The 13,807-nt window shown below is 47.3% G+C and overlaps 1 protein-coding gene across 3 annotated transcripts in view; it reads right to left on the bottom strand.

The window, feature by feature from the left end:
• The window catches only part of LOC309561020 (solute carrier family 41 member 1-like), a 75,932-nt gene that overhangs the window by 3,992 nt on the left and 58,133 nt on the right, over window positions 1–13,807 (bottom strand). For all 3 annotated transcript variants that reach the window (XM_082264733.1, XM_082264735.1, XM_082264734.1), the window contains exons 6-8: window positions 10,247–10,393; window positions 8,328–8,472; window positions 5,412–5,491 (exon numbers count right to left, since the gene is read on the bottom strand). In XM_082264733.1, coding sequence (XP_082120859.1) covers window positions 5,412–5,491; window positions 8,328–8,472; window positions 10,247–10,393 — 372 coding nt within the window. The remainder of the gene's footprint in view (window positions 1–5,411; window positions 5,492–8,327; window positions 8,473–10,246; window positions 10,394–13,807) is intronic.

The following is a 13,807-nucleotide window of genomic DNA, read 5'->3' as shown; positions in this document are numbered from 1 at the left end:
TGGCTCTGCCGGATCTGATTATTCAAAAACTGCAGAGTCTTGTCCCATTTGGCCAGAATCTCTCTTTGCAGGGATTTCGTATGGAACTATACAAATGGAGCCGCCTCGATGGTAGACACCATCAGGCCCAGTTCCCGCATGCAAGTCCGGAGGGATGACCATCTGCTGGACAGCAGGAGACAAATTGCAGCCTACAGTTTCTGGAGTTTGTCCAGAGGAAGGAGCACTCTTGCTAAGGTCGAGTCCAGAGTCAGCTTTGTGGACGGAACCAGAGCAGACTTCTGAGAATTCAGAATCCAGCCGAACTGGACCGTATGGGGATTTCTAGGTTTTCCACCAGAGCACTAGGAGACTCCACTCGCAGAAGGATGTCGTCCAAGTAGCCCAGTACCGCGACCCCCCCGTTGGCGTAACAATGCTAATACTGGGGCTAACACTTTTGTGAAGACCCGAGGAGCAGAGGCGAGACCAAAGGGTAACGCCACAAACTGATAATGCTCCTCTCCCACGGCAAAGCGGAGGAAGCGCTGGTGACCAGCACATATTGGAATGTGAAGGTAAGCATGCTTGATGTCAATAGAGGCCAGAAAATCCCCTTAATGCAGGGATAACAACATCGTGTGAATGGACTCTATTCTGAACTTCTGCACCCGAACAAAGCAGTTCAGCACCTTGAAGCCCATGATTGGATGCACTATGTCTTCCTTCCTGGGAACTGTAAACAGGTTTGAGTGAAAAAACCCTGAAAGTGTTCCGAAGTCAGAACCAGGACAATTACCCCTTGAATAAGTAGGTCTTGTAGCCAGACCGAATTACTTTGTGGACCCGCTTGTCTTGTATCTGGGAAGTCCACAGGTCCGGAAACCAGCAAAAATGTCTCCCCACCCCCGAGAGCGCACCTTCATGCTGAAGGAGCCTTGTCTGCGGGTCTGGAGAAGCCTGCTCTAGGCTTGCGGGACCAGGTTCATTTGGATCCTCCAGAGGAGGCCCTGAAAGGCTTCAAGCCTTTGTCAGTCGACCCTGAGGGACGAAAAAAATTCTTATGAACCGAGAAGGAGGGCCCACGTCTACGATAAGGTTCCTTGTCCCTAGTAGCCTGCAGAAGAAAAGTACTCTTTCCCCCTGTGAGACCTTTAATGATGTCATCCAGGGTAGTCGCCTTTCCTGTCAGCTGGATCCTTAAAGGCCGGTTGCCTTGTTCAATCTGGAAACCGGAGGGTCCACCACCGGTGGAACAGTCCACTTCTTAATAAGGGACTCCTCATAGGGGTAAGGCCTAGTAAATGGCTTAGGGACCCCAAGGGGACGTTTTGGTCGTCCCCACTCTTTAGCGACAATTCTGCGACAATTCTGTCAAAATAGACTGCAAAAGGAAACACCTTTGCCCCTCTAGATGGCTTGTGAGTGCTAAAGGGAACCTACGCCTCTGTCGCAGCTGCGTCCTCCATCTTCAAGGTCTCATGTACAGATACAATCAGTGCTTCCACCAGCGCCTTTTCATGCGCGGATGCAGATGTGGAGGAATCATCCTCACTCTCTGAGGATTCCGGGCATGTAGTCGCAGACCCAGCAGGGTGACCCACGTGCGTGGCCGCCCAATCAGATTCAGGATCTGATGAGATAGATGAGGCAGGGGAAGGCGGGGGTGCCTTTTGCTAGCCCATCGCCTGAAAGCCACCTCCACCTGGTACACAAAGGACTCCAGGATCGCCGTCAGTGCATCAATGGATGGTTGGGACCCGGAGGGCCTTGCAGCCTCAGAGAGGGGATGAGGTGGGGAGATGTGCTCCAAAGACTCCATGAGTCTCCAGGGGGACCCCACAAAAAATGTAAAATACTGCAAAGGGACAATGTCCATTGCACTAGCAGCACCACCCGGTCGCCGGGCACAAAGCACCAAGCGATCCTCAGCAGAGAGGGGGAGAACCCCATCAGACTCACCACCCAGCAGAAACAGGCACCTGCAGACACCAGGATAATCTGCACTCCACGTGCGGCGATCAGGAAGTGAAAAGATCCAAGAGTCAGCACCAGGGGATGAGGAGGGGCTCTTACCGCTGAAATCGCCGCCCACAAGGGTTCATTGGCAAACCACCGCAAAATCGTCGCCAGACTACACAAACGTGGCCGCTGTGCATAGAAACACACAGGCTACAGAAAAATGGCGGCCCGGCACGGCACCATGAGGCTCCCAGGGACCAGGAAGGATCCCTAGGCCTTAAAGACAGCCCCCACCAGGTACAACCCCCCCCCTGCACAGCTGATCGTCTGGTCCCCGGCAAATCACTCCCGGGCCCCAATCGCCAGCATATCGACCTGCCCCCACCCCAGGAGGTGGACCAGACCACCCACACAGCCCCAGCATAAGTGGAGGGAAGGTAGGATGGGGGGCCAGATTCAGGGGGGATGCCTGATGTAAAGGAGGGGTACCCAGTTGTCCTACTGTCCCAAGGAGGGGCCCACGTCTACCCCAAAACCCTCCAGGGGGAGAGGGGGACACCATACTAGGAACCAGGCAGGCACCGCTCCAGACAGAACCTCCTCTCCATCGAAATGGGGGGAGCTGTCAGCAAGGGGGAACCCTGCTACTGGGGCCGAGACCCAGTTGTATGCGACATCCGGTGGGGCAATGTCGCGGCCGACCTAGCACGGAGCTGAGGTCTGCCCGTGATCCCTGCCAGACTGGAGTGACCACTGGATCTAGAATATCCAGCCCGTTGCCCAGTCTGGCAGTTGATTGCAGATCTCACAGGAAAAAAACTGAAGAAAATGTTATATCTAAAAAGAAAGAAATGCCAGGACCAGAGATCCCAGCAGTGAACTAAGTCCTTACTCCTGACTAGGCAGAAAAAAACGGAGTAACTATAGCAGAGAGGGAGTATACCCCCTGGGACTGCCCATAGGTGTAGCCAGATTCTTTTTCTGCCTAGTGTCCTACTCCTGTAGGAGGGAGCATAACCAAATGGTCATGCAGATCAGGAGCTGTGTCCGTCAATGAACGAAAGAGAGAAATTATTTATTTCAGTAATTCAATTCAAAAAGAGAAACTCATATATTTTATATAAATGCGTTACACACAGAGTGATATATTTCAAGCATTTCTTTCTTTTAATTTTGATAATTATGGCTTACAGCGAGTGAAAACCCAAAACTTAGTATCTGACTGTGGAAAATGTTTCATTTCCTTTTGGAAATCAAGGTCCCAGAGACTGGAGGAAGAGTGGAGAGGCGCAGAATCCAAGTTGCATAAGGTCCAGTGTGAAGTTTTCACAGTCTGTGATGATTTGGGGAGCCATGTCATCTGCTGGTGTTGATCCACTGTTTTATCAAGTCCAAAGTCAGTGCAGCCCTCTAGCAGGAAATTCTAGAGCACTTCATGCTTCCCTCTGCTGACCAGCTTTATGGAGATGCTGATTTCATTTTCCAGCAGGACTTGACACCGCCCACACTGCCAAATGTACCAATACCTGGTTTAATGATCATGGTATCACTGAGCTTGATTGGCCAGCAAACTCACCTGACCTAAACCCTATAGAGAATCTGTGGGGTATTGTCAAGAGAAAGATCAGAGACACCAGACCCAACGAGCTGAAGGCCGCAATCAAAGCAACCTGGGCTTCCATAACACATAGGCAGTGCCACAGGCTGATTGCCTCCATGCGTGTGAAAGTGGCTTTAGGCTGGGTTCACACATGCGGCCGTGGTTTCAGTGCAGCAGTCCGGTGCAGTTCTGTTCACTAGTTCAGGTGCGATTCAGGTGGAAATTTTAACCTGTACCGGACCCAAAATCGCACAGGACCCTTTTCAGAACCGCACCGCGGCCACACCTCACATGCGCAAACCGGCTCCATTGAAAGCCAATCCGATTCACATGGTATGGGGAACCGAGCCTTACAGTTGTTTCTTTGGATTATACATAGGACACTATTGCTTAGAATGGACGACGAATGGACGAATAAGGGACAGTTTTTTTTTTAATGCATTAACATAAAATGTACCACCAAAGCCTTGAGATCTTTAACCCTTTGTTAGGACAGACAGTCCGCAACATATCTAGTTTACAACTGATAAAGTGGTTCTAAAGGCTCAAGGTTTTTTACCTTCATGCATTTTTACCTTCATGCATTCTACTTCCGAATTCATCTCTTCCACTGATTTACTGATCAGAAGCTGCAGGTGACTGGCTGCAGTCGCAAATCAATGGCAAATTTTCCAACATGTCCCTCAAAGTTGAGCAAGTGCCAGCATGCTTGAACTCATCACTAATCAGCGGGTCCTGCAGTCAGAAAAGATTCCCCCATCCATTTTAAAGGTGTGAATGGAGGAATCTGTATGGCCAGCTTTAATATGTCACTGAGGAGTATACAACTGATAAGCAAATGATTGCATTATACCCCTTTTACATTCAGACTAATGTTTAATCCTTTCCTGTCAAAAAAGTTTTGACTGTATTACGAATAAAGATGGACCTTTTATATTTAAAGCAGAGTTCCACTCAAAAGTGGAACTTCAGCTTTAAGTGGTCCTGATCCCCTGACATGCCACATTTGGCATGTAATTTTTTTTTGGGGGGGGGGAGCGGGTACCTAGTTTTGACAGGTGCCTGCTCCCACTTCCGCTCGGGTCGCCTAGATGGCTGGAGCGGAAATTCTCCTCTCCCCCTCCCTTCCTACAATCTTCTGGGACACGCCACAGGTCCCAGAAGATTGGCCGTTCATTCAGGACGCGCAGCGCGGCTCGCGCAGTGTACAACGAGCTGTGAAGCTGTAAGCTGTCACAGCCGGGTGCCCACACTAGAGATGCCGGCACCACTGGGAGAAGACAGAGAGAACCGAGGTTCCCCCCAGCCGAATCGCTGGACCGTGGGACAGGTGAATATGTGTTTATTAAAAATCAGCAGATACACTTTTTGTCGCTGCTGACTTTTAATAAACACAAAAGCCAGTGGAACTCCGCTTTAATGGAGGTGCTGATCATTAGGGAGGAGCTTGGGTTCGGTCAGAAGCCATGTTAAACCAAACCCAGAAGGAATCTATTAGTGCCAGACCAATCAGCTGTGGGCAAGGGGATTGGCCCGCCACTGACAGATTCTTTTCAGGTTCGACCTGAGCCCAAACGTAGATTCCCAATTGATCACCAATTTGTTTATTCGTTGTTTGTTGTACTTCAGCAATAAAGTATACTATACTTAGATCGTGCACCCAGAGTATTATCAGGTGTAGCTATGTATCTATGGTTCCTGTTATAGGGTCACAACGCTCTGTCTCCAGTTGTGCCCTTGTTGTCACCCTGGGCTTCCTATGGAGACAACAGGCAACACATTATTCAGGAATAGTCTAATGCCAAATAGGAAACTGGCCCTGAGAAACTGCCAAGCAGCCATCGCTAGAGACAAGTCAGAGGGTACGTACCATTAATGACAGGAGTGAATACTGCCATTCCCTCGAATTTGGGATCCGTTACGGTTTTGTCCAGGATAAGGCCACCAATACTAAGATCAAGAAAAGAATAATGTATTAATACGTTTATGTGGCACTACCAAAAACACGGCACAGGGAGCCCTATGAGAACACAATGAGGAGATACAGGTGGCGAGTGACGACACTGGACTTCCTTGCACTTTCCTTTCCCCCTATTTCTTCTCTTTATTTTTCCTTTTTTGGGCTATATGGTCAGAAAGGGAATCACGACCCTTCAGACACTCTATTGGCACTTTTCCACTGCAAGTCCCGGCTAGTACCGGCTCGGCTCTACTCGGCCCTGCTTGGCCCGGTTTGCTTTTCCACTGCGGTACCGCATGGTATAGTGTCGGAACGGTTCGGTACGGTATAGGTTTGCTTTTCCACTAAAGTAGTACTAAAGTTAAGTGGGTGGGATAACAACGGGGTGGGTGTGATTCTCTGACCAATCAGTGGCTAGTAGTGACTGCATGCAAAGGATTGTGGGATATGGTACCAGTTTGGTACCTGTTGGAACCACAATCGAGTAGGTACTGTTTTTTCAGAGCCGTACCGTACCGTTCTGTTCCATGCAGTGGAAAAGCAAACCTATACCGTACCGAACCGTTCCGACCCTATACCATGCGGTACCGCAGTGGAAAAGCACAAAAGCGTGCCAAGCCGGTACCGTTCTATGCAGTGGAAAAGCGCCATATTAGAGTCTCCCCATTCCTTCTTTCAGATACACTTTTGTTCTGGAAGAAGGATGAGGGCATTGACGCCCTAGGTCAACATGGCATTAGATGACAGGTGAATTACTGGGTGTGTCTTGTAATTAAATGTAGAAAGGAAACTAGTGCACTGCACTGAATAAAACTGAAACAATATAGTATAAAATGGTGGTTTAGAAGAACTGCTGCATATACCTATTACAAATACTCTAACACTTGAAAGGCAACAGGATAGGAGACAATGGTAATGCACTATTCTCCAATAAAAAAAAAAAGTGCACTCCAATCAATACATACTAAGTGCTACAAAAAATGGCTAAAATTCGAAATGTGCAAGTAACAATGAATAAAGTTTAAAAATAACCACATATATAAGCAAAGAATCCAAGTGACATAAAATATTAATCATGCAAGCCAGATATATAAAAATGTAAACGTGGTAAACATGAAAACATATGTGCCTTAATAAAGAATAAAGTGCTAATATTGTGCTAAAGCAATGTGATAAAAAGGGGTCATCCGTGATGTATCACACAAGTAATTTGTAAAAAAGTTCATCTGAAAGGTGCTCGGCGTGCTGGAAATTAAGTGCTAAAAGTGACAGCATCCAACGAATTCCATGTGCAAATTACAAGGTAACCTCTAAATGGTTGGTGCTTAGCCTCTTCTCACCCGGTGTGCACCTGTGAGTACAATGCACGCTCACCTGAAGCACGCTTGATATGTGCAAAAAAAAAAAAACAAGGCAGTAATCCTTCCTCTCTATGCTCACAGGGATCTTTGTTCTTTCAATCCGGTTATCATGTCCTCATATTCAGTATATCTCAAGGCATCACACGGTATCCCAAAGGAAGATAAAAGGTACTCATAGTGTAATAGGTAAAAAAACAACGTTTATTGAGAAATAAAAACACTCAAATTTCAGTAAGGTGTAGCAGATGAAGTAAACCGCCAGCTGATCGCACTGCTGTTTAGGCAGGGTATTGATTGAAGTGCACTTTTTTTTTTTCTATCGGAGAATAGCGCATTACCATTATCTCCTATCCTGTTGTAATTAAACGTGTTCAGTTATGAAGAATGCAGTTATAATGGCATTGTATGGATGACGGAGAGATACCCCCCCCTGTAATGCAACATTTGTATTGCCAAAGATTCATGGAATCCTATGTTATCAAAACATGTAATTTTTCCATTCTTTTTGTTAACAACTCAATAAAAAGCATTGAAATGAAAAATGCCAATGCTGCTGCTAGAATAAAGCAGCTATAAAAACTTGCTTTTTTTGGCGTTAGCGTTTTTGGGCATTTTTACAGTAAAAACACTCTATAATGTAAAAAAGCCTAAAAACGCCAAAAATGGCTAAAAAATGTCAGGCTGTCGTTTTTTTCTACTGCCCATAAAACCATTTGGTGATTCCTGGTGGGAAGAACTCAGGAGTTCCCGATTGTCTCTCCCTGTAAGGGCTCTTTCACACGGGCGTTCCGATCAGATCCACCTGTCAGTTTTTTAGGCAGATCTGATCGGATGCCCCATTCAGCCCTATGGAGCAGCGGATGTCAGCGGTGACATGTCCGCTGACACCCGCTGCCATCCGCATCCGATCCTGTCTGTGAAATCCGGACGGATGGAAACCCTATTTTCCATCCGTCCAGTGGATCGGATCGGATGAGAGCGGACAGGTGGTCCGCTCTCATCTGATTCCCCATAGAGAGCAGCAGGGCTCTGACACCTCCCTCTCCGCACACAGAGCGGAGACGGAGCTGTCATCCGCCGGCTCAGTGGGGATCGGCAGATCGATCCCTGCTGAGCAGAGCACGGTCCGCAACGGAATGCGGACCGTGTGAAAGGGGCCTAAGGGATTATGCACACAGGACATTTTTACAGCTGCTGTTTTTTTACTGCCTCAACTCCCCTCCATGTTAGCCTATGTGTCAATGCACACAAACTTTCAGAGGCATTTGGAGGCATAAGCCTTTCCTGTACATTTGTGGAGTTCTGCTTTAATCCTTGCATGGGATTAAGCAGGCTTCATGTATAAAACAAATGTGCCGGGGAAGGTGTTGGTATCTTTAGCATCAGGATCCTAACAAACTGACAGCTAGCATGTGACTGTTTGCTCCATTCCTCCAGCTCTAACCTGTATCTGAGAATCCCTCACCTGCTAATGGACATGGCTACAATGACCGGCTGCCAACCAGATTTCAGGACTTCAGCAATGGAAGGGGACTGCTTAGCCATCGCCACCCACAGTGGGATCAGGATGATGAAGATCACACAGATTAGCGGAGAGAGGTATTGAATATCTGCAGAGACAGAAGTAGGAGAGATTTATATGAAGGAGGGATTATATTTAATCTATTTGTCCATGACATCACTGAGTACAATAGTACAATATTATACACCCACTCTCATAGGAAGAGACCAAATCAGAACGGGGGCGGGCAGCAATGCGTTTCTGAGGCGCCGCCTCCTTCTACAGGCAAACCCGCCCCCTTCTGGAGTGGAAAATTTATACTGTCTGGAAGGAATAACTAAAAGGAAAGAAAAAAAAACAGCCAATCAGCAAGAAAACTGGGCATGGCTAGTCGCCCGATCAACAGGGTAATACTGGCCGGCTTTTATAGCTGTGATCCAATCTCCAATGTATATTACTGTCATAGCACAGCACAAATGTACCTGTAGCACAGCGGGCAATGAGCTAAAAAGTATATACATAAAAAAGAATAAAGGAAAATGGGAATACTTCAGTCTTCTTGCTGATTTGCTATTTTTCTTTTTTTTTTTTATTATTCCTTTCAGAGAGTATAAGTTTTTCCTTCCAGAAGGGGGGGCGAGTTTGCCTTAAGAAGGAGGTGGGGCCTCAGAAACGCGTTGCGGCTCGCCCCGTCCTGATTTGGTCTCTTGCTAGCCTTGTGAGAGTGGGTGTGAGAGCTGGAGATGCCGCCAGTTATACATATGGCGGGTCTGAGCTTATCCCAACAGCAGTCTTTTCTTCCATCGTGATGGCTGGCTGCTTGATTGGTATTCCACATCCACCCTGTGTGCAGCTTGCAAGATACTTTGATGTAAGTGTATCTGAATAAAGCGTTACTTGTTTTTACTCTCACACTGACCCAGGAGCCCTCTTTCTGCTGTTTTTGTATGAATATGAGGATAGTTTGTATCCAATAAGGTAGGGCCCTTGTTGGTTGATCAGTCGGGAGATTATACAATAAGATTGTAGCATGGGTGGTGAGCCTGAAGTGATTTGAAAGGTACAATTTACATTTTTTTTTTATAACAAACATGTCTAAATTTACCTGCTCTGTGCAATAGAATTGCATAGAGTGGCCCCAAACCCCTCTTCTCGGGTCCCCCACTGGGATTCCTGGCCCCTCCTCTCTGTCCAGTGCCCCATGGGTAGTCGCTACGTGCGACTTGTGCATGCTCGCTCCCGAGCCCAGCTACTGTTTCGAATGACAGACAGTGGGACACGGCCCCGCCCCCCACTACTGGCTTTGATTGACAGCACTAGGACACCCAGAAGCCAGAAGAGATGGGGGGGGGGGGGGGCGTGAGAGGGAATGCTGATGCCTAAACATTTTTTATCTTAAAGTAGAACTATAGGCAAAATTATTTTTTTACATTTTGGTCAGAGTAGGGGAGAGTTATAACCTCTGTCAGATTTTTTTTCGCCGTCTGTGTTCCATTGTGGGGATTTCTCTTCACTTCCTGTCCCATAGCCAAACAGGAAGTGAGAAGAAATCCCTGCAAAATAAGTGAATCTCTTGGGGACCCCCCAGGTCACCATAACTAGTGTCCCCATTGGAAGCCTTCCCCTCTATTACTTTTCTGGAAACAACCCAAAATTTGGGATTTTCTTTTACTTTCATTTTCAATGATAATAGTAAACAGGACAAATAGAGAGGGTGAACCTCCCTAATGGGGCACAGAAAGCAATAAAAACTGAAAAGCATTGTAAACCCTCTCCACTCTATCCAAAACTAAAAAAATATTTTGCCCTTAGTTATACTTTAATGCAAGGAATGCATTAAGGTAAAAAATGTTTAGGCTTTAGAACCACTTTAAGAGTCTTACCTCTGTAGCTGAAAAGGGTGGTGCTGACACCAGCTAGAAGCGAGAGTGTGATCAGATCCCCCAGACTAGCAGCGATGGGTGTAGCCACATTGTCGGGATTTATTCCGAATTTCCTGGATGCCACGATGACTCCAATCATCACCAGACCTACAGGACACAAAAATGTACAGATGTCAGGTTTGGGTTTTTCTTAACGCTTGGGATTTTCTTTCACCATCTGCTGGATGAACAGTGTTAGAGTAGGTTGAGGTTTTTAGAAACTGAATTCCAGGTATGGACGTTTTTGCATAGTCACATCGGTCCAAATTGGAGCATTGTAAGTACAAAATGATAAACGCAACACTTTTGTTTTTGCCCCCGTTTTTCATTAGCTGGACTCAAAAGATCTAAGACTTTTTCTATGTACACAAAAGGCCTATTTCTCTCAAATATTGTTCATAAATCTGCCTAAATCTGTGTTAGCGAGCACTTCTCCTTTGCAGAGGTAATCCATCTACCTCACAGGTGTGGCATATCAAGATGCTGATTAGACAGTATGATTATTGCACAGGTGTGCTTTAGGCTGGCCACAATAAAAGGCCACTCTAAAATGTGCATCTTTACTGTATTGGGCGGATCGGGGGGGGGGGGGGGGGTCCGAAAACCAGTCAGTATCTGGTGTGACCACCATTTGCCTCACGCAGTGCAACACATCTCCTTCGCATAGAGTTGAACAGGTTGGTGATTGTGGCCTGTGGAATGTTAGTCCGATCCTCTTCAATGGCTTCAATAGGCCTATGGGCAGTCCCAGGGGGCATACTCCCTCTCCCTGCTATAGGTACTCAATTTTGTTACAAGCAGTGTCAGAAGAATTACAACTCCACAGAGCGGTGGGTGCTGTGTCCGTCAATGAACATCAGAGAAATTGATTTTTTACGGTAAGTCAAAAATCCAATTTACTCTTTCGTTCATTGACGGACAAAGCTTGTGATCTTCATAACCATTGGAATGTCCCAAAGCAGTGTTAAACATGAGGGGTGGGAACAGCAAAAATAATTCCCCAGGCTAAACAGTAGCCAACCAGGCAACAGTAGCTCAACCAAAACGGGGACTGCACTGGAGGAACCAAATGTCGGACACCCTGAAGAAAGGTACGCACCAGGGAGTGTGTGGACAAGGGTCATTGGAAGAAGCCTGCCAAAGCTGAGACCTGGCCCTTGATGGTACTCAAGGCCCATTTCTGTTCAACCCCCATTGAAGGAAGGTCAAAATCCGAGCCACCGAGAAGGAGCGAGGATGAACACCAAGAGACTCACACCGCGCAATGTACGTCTTCCATGTACGGTGGTAAGATCTTCCTAGAAGTAGATTTCCTAGCTTTTAACAGCATTGCAATCACTGGCTCAGATAAACCTCTGTATGGCGCTGCAATTCTCCAATTCTCACCTATTTTGTATCCACCTTTTCTCACAGTTTAGCACAAATATTTATCATTTACAGAGTTGAATTATCCTACAGTATTGCACATATTTATTAGGAATACACATACGATGCACTGGACACTTTATTTATAGTGGTGATTTATATTGTATACACCTTTAACACCTATTTTTGGACATACAGAAACATCAGCACTTTTTGGCAGCGCCATACACCTTCCCCCTTCTTTTTCCTTTATTCTCACTATATTCTTAGGAATATAGTATAAAGGTAGGCTGCAGCCAACATCAAGTATTAGAAATCTAAAATTATCCTAAGCGCGGATTTTTTACATTTCAGATAAACCTCTATCAATCAGCACCTGACGTTCAACAGCCAAGCCATCAAAGCCAGTGACTGTAAAGCAGGATGGAAGATTGGTCCTTGGCACAGCAGATCCTCCCTGAGAGGAAGCTTCCAAGGAACGTCGGCAACCAGCCGCACCAGATCGGCGTACCAAGCCTGGAGAAGCAAGTCCGGAGCCACTAAGATGGCCAGAATCCCTTCTGCCTCGATCCTGTGTAGAAGTCTTGGCAGAAGCTTGAGAGGAGGGAAGGCGTAAATCAGACGATACTGACCCCACGGGGTCACCAGCACATCTGTGGCGTCTGCCAGAGGATCCCGTGACCGAGCCACAAACCTCTTCACCTTTATGTTGAGCCGAGATGCCAACAGAACCATCTCGGGGATGCCCCAACGGAGACACAACTGTAGAAACACCTCCGGATGAAGGGACCACTCCCCTTGGTCCAACGCCTGCCGACTGAGGTAAACCGCCTGCCAATTTTCCAATGCCGAGAAGGCTGGAACGAACCGTTCTGCCCAACTTAGAATGCCAGGTACCTCCCGAGCCGCCAGGACACTTTTTGTGCCCCCTTGGTGATTGACAAAAGGCCGCAGCCGTGGCATTGTCCGATTGAATGCGCAATCGACATACCTAAAGACGATACGTCCAATGGTCCATGCATAGTCTGATCTCTCGGAGTTCCAAGACATTTATCAGTAGTCTAAACTCTTTCAGTGTCCAGATCCGCTGAGCAGAATTTTTGCCGAGGACGCCTCCCCAGCCGGAAAGGGGAGGAGCAGTAGGGGATTCCGCTCACAGAAGAAGGTCGTCCAAGTAGCCCAGTACCGAAATCCCCTGTTGGCGTAACAATGCTAGCACCGAGGCTAGCACTTTTGTGAAGACCCGTGGAGCGAGGCGAGACCAAACAGTAACGCCACAAACTGATATGCTCCTTTCCCACGGCAAAGCAGAGGAAGTGCTGGTGACCGGCACAGATGGAAATGTGAAGGTAAGCATCCTTGATATAGATAGAGGCAAAAAAATCCCCCTGATGCAGGGATGCCACCACAGTGCGAATGGACTCCATCCTGAACTTCTGCACCCGCACAAAGCAGTTCAGCGCCTTGAGGTCCAGGGTTGGACGCACCTTGCCTTCCTTCCTGGGAAATGTAAACAGGTTTGAGTAAAAATTCTGAAAAACCGGGACAATCACCCCTTGAAGCAACAGGTCTTGTACAGCCCCAAACAAACCCTGTAAACAAGGACAGGCGCAAGTTGGAAGGAAAGAACCTTGCCGTGGGAAAAGGGTGCAACGCGATATTGTAGCCGGACTGAACGACTTTGTGGACCCACTTGTCTTGTACCAGGAAAGTCTACGGGTCCGGAAACCAATGAGGAAGTCCCCCCACTCCCAATACAGGTGAGGGCTCACCTTCATGCTGAAGGAGCCTTGTCCGTGGGTCTGGACAAGCCCGCTCTCTGCTTGCGAGACCAGGTTCATTTGGATCCTCCAGATGAGGCCCTGAAAGGCTTCGAGCCCTTGTTAGTCGACCCTGAGGGACGAAAAAACTTCTTATCAGCCGAGAAGGAGGACCCATGTCTACAACGAGGTTCCTTGCCCTTAGTAGCCTGCAGAAGAAAAGTACTCTTTCCCCCTGTGAAACCTTAAATGATGTCATCCAGGGTAGCCCCAAACAGGCGATCCCCTTAAAAGGGGAGATCAGTCAAGGCCTTTTTAGAAGTCTGATCTTGCATCTCCTCGCCGAGTGGGTGTATTGGCAAGTGTAAATGCACCCTTAGTCCCATGATATTTGGTA

The sequence above is a fragment of the Pelophylax lessonae genome (genome assembly GCF_965119305.1).
Source record: "Pelophylax lessonae genome assembly, chromosome: 8".
NCBI lineage: Eukaryota > Metazoa > Chordata > Amphibia > Anura > Ranidae > Pelophylax > Pelophylax lessonae.
This window is presented reverse-complemented; position numbering and strand designations above follow the sequence as displayed.